This window comes from Heptranchias perlo, chromosome 7 (genome assembly GCF_035084215.1).
Source record: "Heptranchias perlo isolate sHepPer1 chromosome 7, sHepPer1.hap1, whole genome shotgun sequence".
Lineage (NCBI taxonomy): Eukaryota > Metazoa > Chordata > Chondrichthyes > Hexanchiformes > Hexanchidae > Heptranchias > Heptranchias perlo.
The window spans coordinates 46,676,182-46,698,470 of NC_090331.1; the positions used below are offsets into that span (position 1 = coordinate 46,676,182).

At 42.1% G+C, this 22,289-nt stretch overlaps 1 protein-coding gene across 1 annotated transcript in view; it reads right to left on the reverse strand.

The window, feature by feature from the left end:
- The window catches only part of galnt13 (polypeptide N-acetylgalactosaminyltransferase 13), a 403,934-nt gene that overhangs the window by 74,339 nt on the left and 307,306 nt on the right, over window positions 1-22,289 (reverse strand). The window contains exon 8 of the mRNA XM_067987444.1: window positions 6,620-6,800. Within this exon, the coding sequence (XP_067843545.1) occupies window positions 6,620-6,800 (181 nt within the window). The remainder of the gene's footprint in view (window positions 1-6,619; window positions 6,801-22,289) is intronic.

Below are 22,289 nucleotides of genomic sequence, written 5' to 3' on the forward strand. Positions count from 1 at the left end.
GCGACTACACTTCAAAAGTGCTTCATTGGCTATAAAGTGCTTTTGGACGTCCTTTGGTCGTGCAAGGTGCTACGGAAATGCAAGTTATTTTTTTCATAATATGGTATGTACAAGCACTCTGCTTGCAGAAAATATCTACTTTAACTAAAAATGAACATTGCTGCAAACAAGCACGTACACATCAGTTGGAAAAGAAATGTGCAGGTTCCAAAGGATTGCTATTGTAGTCTAGATGCAAATCCACCACCACGGTGAATGTAATTATACTAAAACATTCACTCATTTGCAGACTGTGTACTTACTTAACCCCACTTAATCCAACACTGCAAGGAAGCAAATCTAACTCCAGTGTGATGATATTAAAATTTTACAAAAATCCATAATTTAATTTTATAGCACATTTGTGTTTTGCTACATTAGGACAATTATCTACATGCCAATAGCCTTGGTGTTCAATTTACTTGCTAATACTTGCTAATAAATCTTCACAAAAGAGAGGGACGATGCAGACATTGCAGTTAAGGAAGAGGATTATGAAATATTGGATGGGATAAACATAGTGAAAGAGGAAGTATTAAGGGGATTAGCATCTTTGAAAGTAGATAAATCACCAGGCCCAGATGAAATGTATCTCAGGCTGTTAAAAGAAGCAAGGGAGGAAATAGCAGAGGCTCTGACCATCATTTTCCAATCTTCCCTGGATACAGGCATGGTGCCAGAGGATTGGAGGACTGCTAACGTTGTACTGTTGTTTGAAAAGGGAGAGAGGGATAGATCAAGTAATTACAGTCGAGTCGGTCTGACCTCGGTGGTGGACAAATTATTGGAATCAATTCTGAGGGACAGGATAAACCGTTACTTAGAAAAGCACGGATTAATCAAGGATAGTCAGCATGGATTTGTTAAGGGAAGGTCGTGTTTGACTAACTTGATTGAATTTTTTGAGGAGGTATCAAGGAAGGTCGATGAGGGTAGTGCATTTGATGTAGTCTATATAGATTTTAGCAAGGCTTTTGACAAGGTCCCACATGGCAGACTGGTCAAAAAAGTACAAGCCCATGGAATCCAAGGTCGATAACCAGGGGGCATAGATTTAAAGTGATTGGTAGAAGGATTAGAGGGGAGCTGAGAAAAAAAAAATTCACCCAGAGGGTGGTGGGGGTCTGGAACTCGCTGCCTGAAAGGGTGGTAGAGTCAGAAACCCTCATCACATTTAAAATGTACTTGGATATGCACTTGAAGTGCCACAACCTACAAGACTATGGACCAAGTGCTGCATAGTGCGACTAGGATAGGTGGCTCATTTTCGGCCGGCGGGGACACGGTGGGCTGAATGGCCTCCTTCTCTGCCGTTAATTTTGTACAATTCTATACCATACATATTTAGTTCAGTAAATTTCAATTGCTGATCCTAATCAGTCTTTGACCCAGGAGGGCAAAAAAAATCAAACTGGAGAAGTAAATGAGTTTTATAAATAGCTCAGACTGTATGATACCACTTCAACAGCTTAGGAAAGTAAGCTGGATCAATGCACAGAAAAACTGGGTAATATGAGTAATTAATAAGCTACGAGGCCCTAGTTTGTGAAGGAACTGTAATAACTGGTGTAAAGAGAAAGCAACTCAATGTAATACGACTCCATGTATCATATTCCCTGAGTATTGAAGACTGAAGGGTGATGATCGAGGTGTTCAAAATGTTGAAAGGATTCGTTATGGTTGATCCAGAGAAACTATTTCCTCTGATGGGGGAATCAAGAACGAGGGGACATAATCTTAAAATTAGAGCTAGACCAGGGAGGGAAATTAGGAAGCACTTTTTCACACAAAGGGTAGTTCTCTCCCTCAAAAGGCTGTGGATACTGGAACAATTGGAGCTTTCAAGACTGAGATCGATAGATTTTTGTATGGTAAGGGTACTTCAGCAAGTAGGAAGCTTCTGAAGTTGAGATTCAAATACCTTCAATTACATTCATAATTTTAAGATTGTTGGTCGTTCATGGAACAGCAAAATAGTCATTCCAGCAAGATAAAGCCAGATGAGTTTACCATCTATTTTATCTATGCCTAGCACCAGTATACGAAATTGATGGGCAGGAAAAGACCAGCTGGTCCATCGAGCCTGCCCCACGCTCATGACGGCTGCAGCATCACGTTTAGAGACCCACCCCACCTGTGGCCACCCCCCGCCCCCCACAGCCATGTAAACTTCTGGGAGAAGCATAAAGCCCATGGCCAATAAGGGAAAAATACTCAGGAAAATTCCTCTCCAACCCCCTCAGGCAATCGAAACCAGTCCAGGAGATCACATGGACCATGTGTTATCTAAAAAGCCACTTACCTTCTACATGATGCAATCTCTGCCCCAGTCAAGAACCAGGGCATAGATCGCATCATAGTATCATAGAATGTTACAGCACAGAAGGAGACCATTCGGCCCATCATGCATGTGCCGACTCTTTGAAAGAGGTGTAGCCCCACTACCTTGCTCTTTCCCCAAAGACCTGTAAATTCTTTACCTTCAAGTATTTATCCAATTCCCTTTTGAAAGTGATTTTTGAATCTGCTTCCACCACCCTTTCAAGCAGTGCATTCCTGATCATACCATTGTGTCCTGTGCTCACAATAAAAAGACAGTTTTCATAAGCAGACCGAATCTCCTATGAATCAAAACCTACATCCTTATACATACCATGGGGTCAATTTTCGATGGCCGAGCGGGTGCATTCGTGGCGGGGGGACTCCTAAAATTGAGGATTCCTGGAGCGGGTCCAGAACCCGGCTCCAACCCGCCCACTTCCGGGTTCCCCAATGACGCGAATTGGTGCGCGCGCAGCCCCCGCATGCAGGACTCCCACCGGCAATTAAAGCCAGCGGGATGACAGTTTAGATAGGAGGGTATTTGAGGTCGTCCACAGACCTCATTGGGAAGAGATTTTAGCAGGGATGTGATTTTGGACTCTCCTCAGCGTGTTTCCCATGCTGTGGGAAACACTCCCTGTTGTTGCAGACGTGTTTCAGTCAGCAGCCATTGGGAGATGCAGATTCCTTGATAGTTGGGGAGAGTACCTCATTCATTGCAGCAGGGCACTCTGTCACCTCAGACAAAGTTTTGCCTGCCACACCGTTGTCTCCACACTCAAAATTATTACATCATACCCTAAACTCTACTGTCCAAAAACACTTATCTACTTTGCGGACCCCCTCGCACTCACACCGTCAGGATTGGGGGGGGGGGTTCCATAGCTGCATTCATCACTCCATTGGAGGATAAGCAACATCACCAGCCTCGCCAGGCATGCCGTCCACCTCCGCCACGTGGAGCTACACAACACAGTGCTGCGCAACAAGCACCTGCACAAAGTAGTCGTGCAACTACACGTACACCCACTGTAGGGTGACCCAATGGGTGGCATCAAGGGTGTTCATGGAGAACCTCATGAAAGGGCCTTATTGCACAAGCCAGTCAAGAATGGTCAAGACATGGCAGTAGTGGTGACAATATAATATGTAATGTGAGTTGATCAGAAATCAAATATAAGTAAAAACCATGACAAACCCTCAAACACCCTTGTGCATCACCTTCATGCTCACAACACTTTTGCCTTACGTTTCCTACTATACATACGTGATGCATGCCCTGTGGCTGCAGCACAGGTAGTGGCAGGTGGGGTGAGGCTGACCGTGAAAGAGATGCATGAGAGGGTGAGTATCAGGCAGAGCCATGAGATTGAATGAGGATTGGGTTGGGTGGTAGTGGCGGGATGAGTACTGGGGAGGTGAGGAAGTGCAGGTAAGATGAGGATGATGGGTCAGTGGGTGTGAGGAGTGATGTGATAGAGTAGTGTTGGCAGTGCAGAAGGAGATGTGGGGTGAGGGCAGTGATGTGGCAGACGGAGTGTAGGGGAATGAGTAAGAGTACTGACTTTGGCTGACCTGGTTAGGTCATTGAAGCGCCTCCTGCACTGTATGCAGGTGCGTGATATGTTGATGGTGCTGGTGACCACCTCTGCCATCTCAAGCCAGGCCTTCGTGGTGGCAGAGGCAGGCCACTTTCTCCCGTCCGCCGGGTGGACGATCTCCCTCCTCCTCCTCCTCCTCCTCCTCACCCCATCCAGTAAGACATGGAGTGAGGCTTCATTAAACCTGGGAGCAGCCTTCCCCCTGGGCTCCCCAGTGGAGGACTGCCCCTTTAAATAGGGCTCCTCCAGCTGACAGCCTATGATGCAGTTTCGCAGTCTGCCCGCTGCGCAGCTTTCCAGCGTGAAACTCGGAAGCCAAGGTAAGAGGCTTCAATTTACTTACGATCACGTGCCAAACCCACCCGATTTTACTGGGCGCGTTACCCACACGCCCAGTCGACCCCCCGCTGCCAACCCACCTCCCTCCTAATATCGGGCCCCATGAGTGGAATAATGTGCTATGTGCCCCCTATGTTTATTGTCTCCTCTGAAAGGTGGAAAATACCACACTGTCAGACCAACATCCACAGGTTAAAATGAATAGTTTTCAAAGTAAGCCAGGCTCCACTCTTCATTTTGCAATTTGTTAAGGAAAGACAGCTTTCATTTTTTCTCTAGCTATTTTAAAACACAATGTGAAATCATGATAGAAATTAATTTATTTCAGCACACATTCCTTCAGATGAGATGTTAAACTGAGGTCCGTTCCAGTGGTTCAGGTGGACATTAAAGACCCCACAGCACTAGTCAAAGAGCAGGGAGTTGTTCCAATATCAACTAATACAGCCAAAATAATAGATTATATGATAATTCATCTCATTACTGTTTGTGGGACCTTAATGTGTGCAAATTGACTGCTGTGTTCGCCTACATAACAACAGTGACTGCATTTCAAAATAATTCATTATACTTAAAGTGCTTTGGGATGTTTCAATGAGCAATGACAAGCTGCTCTCCATTTTTTTTGCTTTCTGTGCTGTTGTGCTTGATTAAAAAAGTAGCCCCATTTCTGCATTATATAATCCACAAGGTCTTCTGTACCACATTCAGCTAAATTGCTTTATGTATTTCTCACTGAGCTATTACTCTAAATTTGCATTCACCACAACTGGATTCATCATTTATAGCAGTAAAGTAGCTCATTAGATACCAGAGAAGTATAAAAAGAGGATTACAAATGTGTCTTGTGATTAGTTAAGTTTCTGTTGTTCCTGCTACTGAATTTACATTACACAAAATCAATTGTAGCACTAGTGTTAACAACAAGCTTGCCTGTTTCTTTAGCTTTTGCTAAATTCCTAAAATCTTCTTAAATAATGAGTAAATCTACAATTATTAAAAACAAGTCATTACTAATTGTTCATTATGGTTTGGCAAAATTGGTGAGCTACATTTTGTAATTCACAAACATTAAACTTCTGTTTTATAAATGTTGCATGCATTATTGCTATCAAACAAAATATAAGAATGACACAAAAAGGTTCATCACAATATTAAGAATTGTACTTTTTAAAATTTTATTTGAGGATGTGGGTGTAATTGGCAAGTCTGGCATTTATTGCCCATCCCGAGTTGCCCTGAGAAGATGGTGGTGGGTCTTCTTGAACGGCTGCAGTCCATGTGATATAATGGTTTGAAACGACTGAGTGGCTTTCTAGGCAACTTCAGAGGACAGTTAAGTGGGTGTAATCATTTTGGTGTGGGACTGGAGTCACATAAAGGCCAGACCAGGTAAGGACGGCAGGTTTCTTTTCCTAAAGAGCATTAGTGAACCAATTGGGTTTTAACGATAAACTGACAGCTTTATGGTCACTTTAGTGATACCGACTTTCATATTCCCAAATTTTTTTAAAGCAAATTCAAATTCTCAAAGTCCAAGTTGGGATTTCATAGAATCATAGAAATTTACGGCACAGAAGGAGACTATTCGGCCCTTCGTGTCTGTACCGGCCGAAAAAGAGCCACCCAGCCTAATCCCACTTTCCAGATCTTAGTCCGTAGCCTTGTAGGTTGTGGTACTTCAAGTGCATATCCAAGTACTTTTTAAACGCGATGAGAGTTTCTGCCTCTACCACCCTTTCAGGCAGTGATCTCACATTATCTGGATTACTAGTCCAGTAACATAACCACTACACAATCATAATGAATCAATTAATAATTTAGGGAATGCTATGATATAGCTATTAATCTAATCATTAGAACAGCAAATTAATTTGCTATGCTATAAATAATAACATAAGTTTGCCCCGAGACTTTAATCATTACATATAGAACAAAACTACATAAGTCTACTATTGGAGACAAATACAGAAGAAAATCACATTTTGTGACACAAGAGCAATAAGCAGGTTATGTTGGCATACTGCTATCTTCAAAAATAATCCTAAACTCCCAACGGGCTACTTTTTTTTAAAACCAAAAAGGGTTCTGGCAAAAGTTCAATACAATAAGCTTTACCAGTGAAGCCTAAACTGCTTCTGCCAACAAGCAACCTGATAGCAATTGAAAACATGCTAACTCATATACACAATATAACGGGAAGGAACTTATGTTTTCAGAAATGGGTTGTGTGAAAGAAATCATTATCACTTTATATTGTAATACACTTAATAAAGGCCAGTCCAAAACAAATTATTTCTCTTAAAGGGGAAATGTACCTGGTGATATAATGTAGAAGAAGTCCTTGAAGTCATCCATCCAGACTTCTGCCAGGCGTCTATTGTTCTTGTTAATGATATGTCCAGTACCACCAGGGAAAGTGTACGGGGTTGCCTTACGGAACACATGGCCAACATGAGAACAAGTAACAATTTCCAAGGAACCACCACACTGCCATATCTGGGAAAAGACAAAGTAGATTTTTTTCTTCATTACTATCAAGTTACCAAAATCACCTGACTAAATGTGGCATCAGTACTCTATCTCATCAAAGCCAATGGTACCCTTTTGCACTCTAATAGTTGGACCTTAACATTGCATTGTATTTCATTGATGGTATCTAGAGGTGTAAAGATGCATTACATATGTAAGCAATGAGTACTGTTGTGTTATGACTAAAAAAAAATGTCATTATCTGTAATAATTAAATATACGTATGTGATTTTTTTTACATTGAAGGAAATTTTTTTAAATTGCAAAAAACTGGTCCATGAAATTCAACTGAAGATGTTGAAGCAAAGATGTTGATGCTTCCAGGCAACCCACATCAATTTCTTGTCATTATGGACATTTTAAAAGAAAATATTATTTTTAACATAGAACATAGAAAATAGGAGCAGGAATATGCCATTCGGCCCTTCGCACCTGCTCCGCCATTCAATATGATCATGACTGATCCTCTATCTCAATACCATATTCCCACTCTCTCCCCATATTCCTTGATGCCTTCTGTGTCTAGAAATCTATCTATCTCCTTCTTAAATATATTCAGTGACTTGGCCTCCACAGCCTTCTGTGGTAGAGAATTCCACAGGTTCACCACCCTCTGAGTGAAGAAATTTCTCCTCATCTCAGTCCTAAATGTCCTACTCCGTATCCTGAGACTGTGACCCCTCATTCTGGACCCCCCCAGCCAGGAGGAACATCCTCCCTGCGTCCAGTGTGTCTAGCACTGTCAGAATTTTATACTTTTCAATGAGATCCACTCTCATTCTTCTAAACTTGTGTGAATACAGGCCTAGTCGACCCAATCTCTCTTCATACGACAGTCCTGCCATCCCAGGAATCAGTCTGGTGAACCTTCGCTGCACTCCCTCTATGGCAAGTATATCCTTTCTTGGGTAAGGAGACTAAAACTGCACACAATATTCCAGGTGTGGTCTCACCAAGGCCCTGTATAACAGCAGTAAGACATCCTTGCTCCTGTACTCAAATCCTCTTGCAATGAAGGTCAACATACCATTTGCCTTCCTAACTGCTTGCTGCACCTGCATGTTTGCTTTCAGTGACTGGTGTACAAGGACACCCAGGTCCCTTTGTACATCAACATTTCCCAATCTATCACCATTTAAGTAATATGCTGCCTTTCTGTTTTTCCTTCCGAAATGGATAACTTCACATTTATCCACGTTATACTGCATCTGCTATGTATTTGCCCACTCACTCAACTTGTCCAAATCACCTTGAAGCCTCTTTGCATCCTCCTCACAACTCACGTCCCACCTAGTTTTGTGTCATCAGCAAACTTGGAAATATTACATTTGGTTCCCTCATCCAAATCATTGATCTATATTGTGAATAGCTGGGGCCCAAGCACTGATCCCTGCGGTACCCCACTAGTCACCGGCCTGCCACCCCGAAAAAGACCCATTTATTCCTACTCTCTGTTTCCTGTCTGTTAACCAATTTTCAATCCATGCCAGTATATTACCACCAATTTTGCACACTAACCACTTATGTGGGACTTTATCAAAGGCCTTTTGAAAATCCAAATACACCACATCCACTGGTTCTCCCTTATCTATTCTACCAGTTACATCCTCAAAAAACTCCAGTAGGTTTGTCAAACACGATTTCCCTTTCATAAATCCATGCTGACTTTGTTTAATCTCGTTGATATTTTCTAAGTGTCTTGTTATCACATCCTTTATATTGGACTCCAGCATTTTTCCTACTACTGATGTTAGGCTAACTGGTCTGTCGTTCCCTGTTTTCTCTCTCCCTCCTTTTTTAAATAGTGGGGTTACGTTTGCCACCCTCCAATATGCAGGAGCTGTTCCATAATCTATTAGAATTTTGGAAGATGAGTTTTTACTCAAAAATTTTCCAAATAATAAGTTAACGGCCAGAAACCAACAAATTTTGGTACCACTCCATTAATTTAATAGCGTAATTTAGACCAAATAATTAAACTGACAATTTTAGCATTTTTCTGTTTAATGCAGAAATACAGGATTAACTGAAAACATACATCAATAAATATAAATGAATAAAAAATACAGTAAGATAAAAATGCAGTTATTTCTTGTTTTGTGATTGTTTACAGTACTGTTTCTCCTCACTGCTGTGTAAGTCTATATAATATTAATTTTCTTTCCTCATTTCATAACTTGCAGATCTTTGAGAAATGCAAGAGAAAACTGAAAACTGCACAATGCAGCTGCAAAAGCCACTTGAGAAATGTAACTGGTGCCTATTTCACAAACTGAAGACAGGGCAGTAAGGACAAGAATGTAACCAGACCAGATCAAAAGACTGAGAATACTGGTTGAACTGAGAAAGGCAAAGATAATTTGATGAAAACAAAATGAAGAGAGCAGGAAGCAATAAGATGAATATAACTAAGCCAAGTAGTTAAAAAAAAATAACAGACAGTCTAGAAATACAATAGATGGTGTTCTGATCAAAAGGATTTGCATTCTTAGCCAGAAAGACCAAGATAATGAAGTTTATAGAACTTGTAGTGACAGTAATAGTAGGGTATTTTGGCCCTGGAGACTTATAAAAACATCACTGGATCAATAATTAAAGCATAAATCAATTTATACTGTACAAGTGTTCACGATAAGCTTTTGTAGAAATTATTTCTCTATTTCTAACAAATTGCACTTTTTTTCAGTCATTTTTACATGGTTACTTGGAATCACAACCATGGCCCTGACCTGGGCAGGCAGGGAGAAGAAAATCAGATCTATTCTGTTGGCTCCTTTCCACCCACTAACGCCTGTGGGATTTTCTGCTGGAAGTGACATAGAGAGAGTATTTTGTCTGCCCAGATACGGGCTTGCATATTATAATTGGAGGTAAGTGACGAGAGGATGCCATATGATATATTTCCTGTCACTGTGCCCTAGAAATGTTGTGTACAAGGGATGCCTGAGCATTCTTGGGGTACAGTATTGTTATGGGTCATGGGGGAGGAGTTCAAATATGAATGGCCACTTAGCTTAAGGCAATCAATTGCAGAGTGTTGAATTCAAAAACTTCAAACTTTTAAAAACAATTTGAAATCTTTAGTGAAGAGCTTTCCAAATAATAACTTAAATAGCAGAAACCAACAAAATTTTAGTGCCACTGCCTGCCAACCTAAACTGAAAGAAGACACCATAGGAATTTCCCACCACCAACCTGAAGCAGGTGTAGCAGCTGCACCATAAATGGCCCAACTTCCACATTTAATATGATAATAAGTCTCATCACAGGAAATGGACCAGGATCAAGGTTACAAGCAAGGGACTGGTGTAAGTCTCATTCTGCAAAAATCCACCCCCATTGGGGCTGTGAGGAAAATATAGTCTCCTAAGTTTAGGAAGTGGCCCCAGTAGTAGGCCACCAACTGGTAGCTACAAGGCCTTAACTAACAAGTTAACTCACTTGGCCTCAATGGGTGAGTGTGATTAATCTTTGGCCAAGACAAGTGATGAAGTACTTTTTTAGCAGCTCCATTACATTAGAGGAAAAGTTGCAGGATCAGCCTGAGCCTGCAGTAAAGCAGGTGTTGTCAACCACTTTTGAGGCCTCGCTAATGATGGGTATGAGAAAGTGGGAGTAGTTTTAAATACCTCTGGCCCACGGCAACGGGACTGTAGCAGAGTTAGAATGAAGGTAGTGGACTTACCACCCCATTCCCTCTCCGATGCCATATTTCCCGGGGTCTTCTATCGGGCAGCTGAGGCGCCTGCCTGAAACAGGCAGGAGCCTCATTAATCTATGCAAATCAGGGCAGAGCTTTCACCATGGAAACTCCGCTCAGTAAAACGTGATGATTAAAAAAAGATATAAAGCTCAACAACAGGTGCAGGTGTAAATTTAGGGCAATATATTTAGGCACAGCAGGGACCAAAACCTGTGGAGTTTTACAGGAATTTTTTGGCAACTTTTTAAAATATTTTTTCTTACTATACCTAAATCATATTTTCTATATCTTTAAATGCTTTTTTACGGCATGAGAAAGTGTTACATTAAAAATTGAAATCCTTACATGATTACATTTTCTTGAACATGTTGTGCCTAATGTGCATAAATGAAGGTTTGAAGGCTTCAAACTTTAATTTTCATAATGAGGGACTTAAAGAAGGAATATTACATATGTTTTGTGTTTTCCTTGGGAATTGTTTGTTTGCACTAATTTTCTCTTATGCTGGTTTTTACGTTCTGGTGTACGCTAATGAGATTGGCAGGACATTTTGGGTGTAAGGACGGTGGTAACCAGTTTGATTGGCACTCAACTGGCCAATCCCTGGACGCAGGAAGCAGGGGACGGATTAGAGGTCAAGTCTCTGGCTTCCTGTCCAGCTAAAAAAAAAGACAGCCTAGATGGTCAGTCTGTCTGAACTGCTAAGAGATATGGACTGAGAATGGGCTCGCTCAAGCTTAGAGCTAATCTGCTTCAGGATAATTACTGGTCAAAAAAGTTGCATTTATCCCACCAACAGGGACAGCGTGGTGTACTTTGTTATTTACTATGTTACGAGGAATGTTACAAAATAAGTTCAAATTCCCTGTAATTATTCACGTATTATATGAAAAAAAAAGCACCTTCCTGATTTATAATTAACCTTGTCTAACCTTGTCTCCCTCTTGGAAAATTGGAGAAAAGCACCTGGGGACACATGCTTTATTACAATATCCAGTGCACAAAACAAGGGGTTTCATTGTCAGGGCCCCTACCCCCTGCCATTTCCCAGAACTAGATACTGGGAAGTAAAGAAAAACTCCTTATCATAAGGGATGTGGAGACTGCTTATAGGAGAGACCATTTTGTTGTATGATTGTATTCTGTATCATGATTTTAACACCTAATGAAGCTGTATTTTGTATTTGCTGAATATAATTTTATTACTTAAAGCTAGTTGTAAACTGCAGGAATCCACAAAATTGGTAACCCTAAAAAGCTTTCTGGAAATAACCTTGAAAGAAAAGCTGAACATTACAAAGCCATGAGTGTATTTAAAGGAATATTGAGGAAGACTAATAAGGAGGACTCCCGAAAGTCTATTGTTGAAATTGTGAAAATTAACACATAAATATCTGCTCTAAGGAATAAAAAATAACAGCTATCTAGGTTGTCAGAACTTTGTAATAAATAGATGGGGCATATATAGAGCTATCCATCCTACTGCCAACACCATAGCTCCAGATCTTCCGAAGGAATAAATATCAAAAGATTGTACCTAGCCTGAGGGGAGAAAGAAGAAATAAGAAAAAAACTAATGATTAAATCAATGCTATCGATCCTTTTTCTAAACTTTACAAATAGTTGGTCCTATACCGAGTTAAAATAGTTTGGGGAGAAGCCGTGGTGTAAAGAAGAAAGACTTTACGTCCGATTAAACCAGTGCTATCATGAGATTCTCAACTTATTAGCTAGTAAAACATATATATCTATCATCTAGTTTGTAAATGAATGAGCATTACATATATAAACGAAAAATATATGCAAAATTTCTGTTTCTGCCTCCTCTGTCTTTGGGATCCCTTTTTCTAAAACTTAATGGATAGATGGTCTATGCTGGATTAATATTAGTTAAGTAATATCCTACTATCATAATAGATTTAGTGATAGTATGCAATAAACTAGTGATGCTGAACCCAAGAAAATATCGAGTGCAGACTCAAAAATTTGTAGCATTGGCCTTGATTATTATTATATATGTTCCTTTAGCTATGTATTTAATTTCTATTTCTTAACTGTTTTAAAGTCCAGGATGTATATAATGATGGTACATAAGATGTACCAGATGTACCCAGATAGGTACCTGGGCCCTGAAAGTCCACAATGGGTATATCTCCTCCTGAAATGTACCCACTGGAAACCTCCACCTCTGACTATGGCAGACGGTCCGGGGTCCTGGGTAACTCCCCTAATTTGACTACTAATAGCAGGAGCCTATGTCACGAGGCAATTTGCATACCAGGATGTGTGGAAGGTCTAGCTGATTAGCACCCAGTCTATTGGGAAGGTGCCAGGTCATTCCATTCTGAAAAGTATTATTTGTTGAAAGGGGACTGCTTTAAATATCAAAAAAAATTGCTCCTCAAATCTTCAGGGGTGCAGGCCATGTTCTAGGCTTGGATCTCCTGGTGATCCCCACTTTTGATGATATGCTTAAGGAGTTCCCAGCTCAAGCCCTATATCCCCTTACAACAATGGCTATACATGCAGCAGCCGGAAGTTCTGCCTCTAACAGATCATCGTGCAAAACTCACTGCAAGGCTAGGACTCAACGTATCCATGTCCTAGTCATTATCCAGCTGAAGTCATGACGGGAGTACGGCTGTAAATTTTCAGGGCCCTGGTACTTCGCGCCGCTGAATGCAGTGTTCTTGGTGTTTAGTAGCATTCAGCGAGTCCTGGACTTAGATAAGATGGGGGCAGGCTAGTCCTGAAGTTTTGCAGAACTGCTGTGTGGGTCTTGGGATTTAGCTGCATGGGTTTCACAGCAATAGAGTGGGAATGCTGGGCAGCAATGGGGAGAGGCTTTTGTAGTTTGGCATCACTGTAGAGGGGGAATCTAGGGTCTAGAAGAACTGGGAAGTGAATGTGGGGCTTGGTTCACTGCAGGATTCCTGAAATCTGTTTGCACTGGGGGGAGGCCACAGCAATGACAGCATTGGAAGAAGGGGGTCCAGGGGGTTGGCAACACTTGTTTATAAGTTGGTAAGAGATCTCCCCAGAAATACTAAATTAAATGATTTTGATTTCTTACTGGAAAATGAATACTGTTTTCCTTACATAAATAAGAAAATGAATAACATAGCTGCATAAATAGATAGGAAGTCTGCGCTTTATGTTTTGGACTCTCTGAAACAGTAAATAAGCACATAGCTTTTTTTTTTATTCGTTAATGGGATGTGGGCGTCGCTGGCGAGGCCGGCATTTATTGCCCATCCCTAATTGCCCTCGAGAAGGTGGTGGTGAGCCGCCTTCTTCAACCGCTGCAGTCCGTGTGGTGACGGTTCTCCCACTGTGCTGTTAGGAAGGGAGTTCCAGGATTTTGACCCAGCGACGATGAAGGAACGGCGATATATTTCCAAGTCAGAATGGTGTGTGACTTGGAGGGGAATGTGCAGGTGGTGTTTTTCCCATGTGCCTGCTGCTCTTGTCCTTCTAGGTGGTAGAGGTCGCGGGTTTGGGAGGTGCTGTCGAAGAAGCCTTGGCGAGTTGCTGCAGTGCATCCTGTGGATGGTACACACTGCAGCCACAGTGCGCCGGTGGTGAAGGGAGTGAATGTTTAGGGTGGTGGATGGGGTGCCAATCAAGCGGGCTGCTTTATCTTGGATGGTGTCGAGCTTCTTGAGTGTTGTTGGAGCTGCACTCATCCAAGCAAGTGGAGAGTATTCCATCACACTCCTGACTTGTGTCTTGTCGATGGTGGAAAGGCTTTGGGGAGTCAGGAGGTGAGTCACTCGCCGTAGAATACCCAGCCTCTGACCTGCTCTCGTAGCCACAGTATTTATACGGCTGGTCCAGTTAAGTTTCTGGTCAATGGTGACCCCCAGGATGTTGATGGTGGGGGAGGTGGTTAGACTCTCTCTTGTTGGAGATGGTCATTGCCTGGCACTTATCTGGCGCGAATGTTACTTGCCACTTTTCAGCCCAAGCCTGGATGTTGTCCAGGTCTTGCTGCATGCGGGCTCGGACTGCTGCATTATTTGATGGGTTGCGAATGGAACTGAACACTGTGCAATCATCAGCGAACATCCCCATTTCTGACCTTATGATGGAGGAAAGGTCATTGATGAAGCAGCTGAAGATGGTTGGGCCTAGGACACTGCCCTGAGGAACTCCTGCAGCAATGCCCTGGGGCTGAGATGATTGGCCTCCAACAACCACTACCATCTTCCTTTGTGCTAGGTATGACTCCAACCACTGGACAGTTTTCCCCCTGACCCCCATTGACTTCAATTTTACTCGGGCTCCTTGGTGCCACACTCAGTCAAATGCTGCCTTGATGTCAAGGGCAGTCGCTCTCACCTCACCTCTGGAATTCAGATCTTTTGTCCATGTTTGGACCAAGGCTGTAATGAGGTCTGGAGCTGAGTGGTCCTGGCGGAACCCAAACTGAGCATCGGTGAGCAGGTTATTGGTGAGTAAGTGCCGCTTGATAGCACTGTCGACGACACCTTCCATCACTTTGCTGATGATTGAGAGTAGACTTATAGAGCGGTAATTGGCTGGATTGGATTTGTCCTGCTTTTTGTGGACAGGACATACCTGGGCAATTTTCCACATTGTCGGGTAGATGCCAGTGTTGTAGCTGTACTGGAACAGCTTGGCTAGAGGGGCAGCTAGTTCTGGAGCACAAGTCTTCAGCACCACAGCTGGGATGTTGTCAGGGCCCATAGCCTTTGCTGTATCCAGTGCACTCAGCCGTTTCTTGATATCACGTGGAGTGAATCGAATTGGCTGAAGACTGGTTTCTGTGATGGTGGGGATTTCGGGAGGAGGCCGAGATGGATCATCCACTCGGCACTTCTGGCTGAAGATGGTTGCAAACGCTTCAGCCTTGTCTTTTGCACTCACGTGCTGGACTCCGCCATCATTGAGGATGGGGATGTTTGGAGAGCCTCCTCCTCCCGTTAGTTGTTTAATTGTCCACCACCATTCATGACTGGATGTGGCAGGACTGCAGAGCTTTGATCTGATCCGTTGGTTGTGGAATCGCTTAGCTCTGTCTATAGCATATTGCTTCCGCTGTTTAGCACGCATGTAGTCCTGAGCTGTAGCTTCACCAGGTTGGCACCTCATTTTTAGGTATGCCTGGTGCTACTCCTGGCATGCTCTTCTACACTCCTCATTGAACCAGGGTTGATCCCCTGGCTTATTGGTAATGGTAGAGTGAGGAATATGCCAGGCCATGAGGTTGCAGATTGTGCTGGAATACAATTCTGCTGCTGCTGATGGCCCACAGTGCCTCATGGATGCCCAGTTTTGAGCTGCTAGATCTGTTCTGAATCTATCCCATTTAGCACGGTGGTAGTGCCACACAACTCATTGGATGGTATCCTCAGTGCGAAGACGGGACTTCGTCTCCACGAGGACTGTGCGGTGGTTACTCCTACCAATACTGTCATGGACAGATGCATTTGCGACAGGTAGATTGGTGAGGACGAGGTCAAGTAAATTTTTCTCTCGTGTTGGTTCGCTCACCACCTGTCGCTGGCCCAGTCTGGCAGCTATGTCCTTCAGGACTCGGCCAGCTCGGTCTTTAATACTTTAATAAAAAAATTCATTTCAACCAGCAAACTTTCTTCCAGCAATGTTTATATCTCTTACAAAGTTGAACATGAGAAGAGGTTTACAAACAGTGACCTCGATGAACGGCCAGTCTTGCTATCAATCAAACATTTCCACAATTTACCTCAGAAGACACTGTTATCTGTTTTTTGTACAAAACACAATTACCTCACCTGCTTTTTCCATTCGGCTGTAAGGGAATGGGGCTTACAAACAGCAAGTCCTCTATTAATTAGAGATGGCTTATCAGAGTAATTCATTTTGTAGCTTTCTACCTCCCACAAGATCGACTTCTTTTGCATCCCCACTGCCCCTGATATACAGGATGACACCACCCTTTTTGTCCATTCTGTCTTTTTAAGCACTCTATACCGATGAATGTTAAATTCATTACCATAGCCTAGTCTTTGAAGATCCTACAACATCATAGTTCCTTATTGCCACAACAGACTTTAGTTCCCACATCTTGCTTCTAATGCTTCTAACGTTCATGCATATATATCTTGTAGATTTGCCTCTTCTCACATCTCCCATTATCTGACTATTTCTGGTCCTCACTTCACGTGTGTTTTTCTGGATATCTATGTCCATACCTACCTGTTTACCGCCCTCTACCCTTCGATCTCTCTCATCTGGGATTCTGTTTCTTCCCTCCCCCCATGTCTCTAGTTTAAAGGATTTTCTATTGGTGCCTTGCAAGTCTCTTCGTCCCTGCACGGTTTAAATGTAGCCCGTCTTTCCTGTACCAGTCCTTTTTATTTTGGAAGGATTCCCAGTTAATTATGACGGTAACATTGTTGTTCTCTCACCATGCTCCCAGCCACCCGTTTAGTGAACTCCCCTCCTTTCCCAAATACTGAATATGTTGATGACTTTTTTTTAACAATACTACTCAACATTGTGAAATTGCTCACAAAGCCCCATCAGAAAAAGAGCCATTTATAATCTGCAATTTTGTTATACTAGTTCAGAGTGGTTTAAACCATGCCATAGAGAATGTAACTTAAAAAAATTAAATAATTTCAAATAGAATAGAATGACCAAATGGCACAGGCTCAATGGGCCGAATGGCCTCCTTCTGTGCTGTAACGATTCTTTGAAATGACTGGAGCCAAAATAGTTTGTGTACTTTTGAACAAAATGCATTCGTGCAAATAAGTTGAGCAATACAAAGTGCCATTCTGATGCATATTAGAAATGAAAGCACATAACACAAGTTACATCAAAAGCTGGTACTGAATGCATAATGGAGTGTTGTACTTGAGTACAGAATTTATTTCATATTACATCGTGAAATCTGATAAGCTGAGTCAGTTTCTGTTTAGTTCTTGGCAATTTGACAAAGCTGTTTTGAGCATCTTTCTTTCCCATTAAATCTCGAATACTACAATAAATTGAGACATTACAGTAGTAGAATCTCCAGAGACAATATTGTTAATGTGGAACATTATTTTCTTTTTAATAGTCTCAGCTATGGTTTGCACAAATGAAGGAAGCACATGACATTTTCTGTCAGCTACCTAGATCACATTCTTTTAAGTTATGTTACTATTTTAATACCAAGGCATACCATGTGATACACATTGTACATAAAGATCTTCAGTGTCTGACCGGACACAACAACAAAAACTTGCCTTTATATAGTGCCTTTAATGTAGTAAAACATCCCAAGGCGCTTCACAGGTGCGTTATCAAACAAAATTTGACACCAAGCTAAATAAGGAGATATAAGGACAGGTGACCAAAAGCTTGGTCAAAGTGGTAGGTTATAAGGAGCATCTTAAAAGGTGAGAGAGGTAGAGATGCAGAGAGGTTTAGGGAGGGAATTCCAGAGCTTAGGGCCTAGGCAGCTGAAGGCACGATTGCCAATGGTGGAGGGATAAAAATCCGGGATGCACAAGAGGCCAGAATAGAAGGAGTGCAGAGATCTCGGCGGGTTGTAGGGCTGGAGGAGGTTACTGAAATAGAGAGGGGCGAGGCCATGGAGGGATTTGAAAGTAAGGATGAGAATTTTAAAATCAAGTCCCGCCAGCTTTAATTCCCGGCGGGACTTCCGGTTTCGGGTTGTCCGTGCGCACACAGTTGGGTCCCTGGGAAACTCGGAAGTCGGTGGGTTGGAGCCGGCTTCCGAACCCAAACGGGATTGCCGCAATTTTTGGAGCCCCAATGCACCTGCAATTGCCCCCTAAAATTGAGCTCCCTATCTCCATGTTCTGCTGGATGATAGGTATCCCCAAAATAATAATTGAATACAATTAAACAAAAGTAGAGGGTACTGTGGTATCATGGACTGTACTCCATCCAGAAAATGTTCTCAGTATGCTGCTTTACTCCCATGTCTTTCTAAGACTCCAGTGTAAATTAAATGTTCAGCATACCAGATTGCCTTTGGTTAAATATTTTTAAATGATTTGGCTGATGAGCCATTTTTAGTGCTTCCTACTTAGTTTCAGTGGGCAATAGAACAAAAAGTTTCCTAGCATCCACTGTCATAAAACCGTTAATAGTTTTTATTAAATAAACTTGCTTTGAAGTGATTGACTCCTTTACAGAACTTTGCAGTGACATAGGGCAGGTAGACATTTAACATTTACAGCACCCTAAGGGGAGCCAATGTACATAAGCGAGCACAGAGGTGATGGGTGAACGGGACATCAGTTATTCATGAGGAACGTTACTGATTTTTTTTCTGTTTCTATTCATATTCTGACCTCAAAGCAAAACATACAATCTGGCATGTAATGGACTAAATGTAATTATCTGAATCAATTAGAAATATAAGTCTACATGCAACCAAAATAGATAGTGGCCAAGGTCAGAAGTGTAGTGTGTATTGCTTCGATCCGCTGAAGGCAAAAGGAGGAGAATACAAATTTTTTCAAATGTGTAAAAAGCAGTTGTGTTCACCAAGTCTGGTCAACGTGTTCTAGGGATGCAATTGCAGTGGAAATATTGGGTAGTATAATTATTGTACTTTTTACATCAGATGGAAATATTTACATTGTGAAATAAGCCATGTTTAACAAAACCTATGCAATTTTCTAAGATTGCCCCTTCTCATACTAAAGCTAAACCTTTGTTAAGAACATTTTGCATTGTTAAGCAAAACAATCTAGTTTTGTCACTTGTTAGGATCTTTGTCCTTTTATATTACCAAAATCAACATTCCTGCTTAATCAGAGAGGGTTCCATCTATGAGTGTTCAGTTAAAAACATCTAACAGAAGGTTTTCTAATGTGAAGCAGGATCTTTACAAGCTTCATTTCGAAAGCCATTCAGATCTGAGGCTTTTCAATCGTCCCTTGCAAAGCCCTTTTCTCCCCTATCTCCAAGGGTAGAATTGTAAGTACAATCTGCTTTTATCAGCTTGTACAAATTGTGATGAAAAACTAATCAAAAGATTTTTTTTAAATCCAGGTTTACATTTATTTTAAAAGGATTTCCATAGATGTTTAAGAACCATGTTAGTTTTTGCTTGATCCACAATCAACTAGCCTTCAGGTTTGGGTATGACAGTAATTGTAGAGACTGACTATGATAATTGTATAGAAGCACTTTCAGTGCCTTCCAAGTGTCATGTCAGACTGGTTAGAGGTTTCCTCAATTTTCCTGATTTTTTTATTCTGTACTCACAAAGCAGCAGCATTACAACCTCCATCCACTACTTTTCTTTGTTAACTGTTAGAAATTTTAGAGTCAAAGAATTAGAAACATAGCCAAAGATTAGTATGGAGGAACCCACAGTCTACAGCAACAGTTAACATTTCATGAGCGTCTAGAAGAATATAAATTCTTGCATATAGTCAATGACTTTGGCAGGGGAGAGGAAGGAGGAGGTAAGATTATTCCTTTCCCTTAGGGTGCTGTAAATGTTAAATGTCTACCTGCCCTATGTCACTGCAAAGTTCTGTAAAGGAGTCAATCACTTCAAAGCAAGTTTATTTAATAAAAACTATTAACGGTTTTATGACAGTGGATGCTAGGAAACTTTTTGTTCTATTGCCCACTGAAACTAAGTAGGAAGCACTAAAAATGGCTCATCAGCCAAATCATTTAAAAATATTTAACCGAAGGCAATCTGGTATGCTGAACATTTAATTTACACTGGAGTCTTAGAACATGGGAGTAAAGCAGCATACTGAGAACATTTTCTGGATGGAGTACAGTCCATGATACCACAGTACCCTCTACTTTTGTTTAATTGTATTCAATTATTATTTTGGGGATACCTATCATCCAGCAGAACATGGAGATAGGGAGCTCAATTTTAGGGGGCAATTGCAGGTGCAATGGGGCTCCAAAAATTGCGGCAATCCCGTTTGGGTTCGGAAGCCGGCTCCAACCCGCCGACTTCCAAGTTTCCCAGGGACCCAACTGTGTGCGCACGGACAACCCGAAACCGGAAGTCCCGCCGGGAATTAAAGCCGGTGGGATGACAGTTAAAGAGCCGAATGTACCTCATTGAGGTACTTAAGGCACTTTACCTGTGACAGATTAAGTGATTATAATGATTTTTAACTTACCTGGGCGGCTTGCCCACCGCTTCTGATTCACACCTGGTGAATCCCTGCTCCGATGTCTCCCTCTCCGATAACCCCCTCTTCACCCCCCCCCCGATGTCCCCCTCTTCACCCCCGATCTTCCCCTCTCCCCCCTCAATCTTCCCCTCTCCCCCCTCAATCTTCCCCTCTCCCCCCTCAATCTTCCCCTCTCCCCCCTCAATCTTCCCCTCTCCCCCCTCAATCTTCCCCTCTCCCCCCAGATCTTCCACTCTCCCCCCTCAATCTTCCACTCTCCGCCCAGATCTTCCCCTCTCCCCCCTCGAGCTTCCACTCTCCCCCCAGAGCTTCCACTCTCCCCCCAGAGCTTCCACTCTCCCCCCAGAGCTTCCACTCTCCCCCCAGAGCTTCCACTCTCCCCCCAGAGCTTCCACTCTCCCCCCAGAGCTTCCACTCTCCCCCCAGAGCTTCCACTCTCCCCCCAGAGCTTCCACTCTCCCCCCAGAGCTTCCACTCTCCCCCCAGAGCTTCCACTCTCCCCCCAGAGCTTCCACTCTCCCATCCCCGGTCTTCCAGTCCAGCACCAGGCTGGCTGCCTGGTGCGAAACTCAGAGAGGACGTTAATCATCAGCAATCAACTTGTGATTGCATCGGAAACGGTAAGTTTTGTTCATATGCGTTTGCCTCGTGCACCTTCACACCGCCCCCCCCCCTCGCTGCCAACCTGCCACCACTGCTAAATCGACCCCTGGATCTTAGTTTGACATCTAATTTAAAGAAAGATGCAAAACTCCCGTAACACTGTGTTGAGCATCTATAATATGTATAATTTGAATCTAAAACCTTACACTTCATAGGCAAGAAAATGATCAACCATGCCAATTAACAATGCTAACATCTAGATTTTCAGCTTAAGGATTACATTTACTTTTTTTAAAAAAATCATTGACTCTACCTGCAATTCTGAACCAAATACTTATCCCAAACTCTGGCTCCAAAAGACTTGTAGCATTAGCAATTATTTCAGAGTTTCAGACTACTAGGTCTTTGAAAGCAAGAGTCTGACTATTTTCAGTGGCCCCAATATAAAAGGAAGTTAATGCCTTCCACAATGTGGCTCAAGCATGTCTGCACATTTGTTATGGTACTGCTTTTAAATTTACAATCATACAGTCATTTTAATTGTTTACTTTTTCTTGAGAAAACCCTTTATCAAATACAGAATATATAACTGATGTACCAAAATATGTTCAATAATCAAGAGTTCAGAATTGCAACTAAAGGACATTAAGACGGTCAGAGACTGTCAGTTTAAGAAAATCTTAAACGTTCAGTTAGAAAGATACTATTCAGTATAAATTGATTATTTGCATATAACAACAATACTTTGATATTATTCAAACTTTTGTAATTTGACATTGTACGGTGAAATTTGTAACAAATCAATTAAAAATACCTAAGTTAAGGCAACTAAAACTACACGCATTAGGCAAAACTTTCAATGGGCAGTAGTCTATCGGCTGCCTATTATACACCCTACATTGACTTCAATAGCCGATCCGCTACCGCCCATTTTACACTCCTGCCAATGTTAAACGTTCCGCCCATTATTTCAAAATAGTCTTCACAAAAAGGTAAAACTGAACTCAC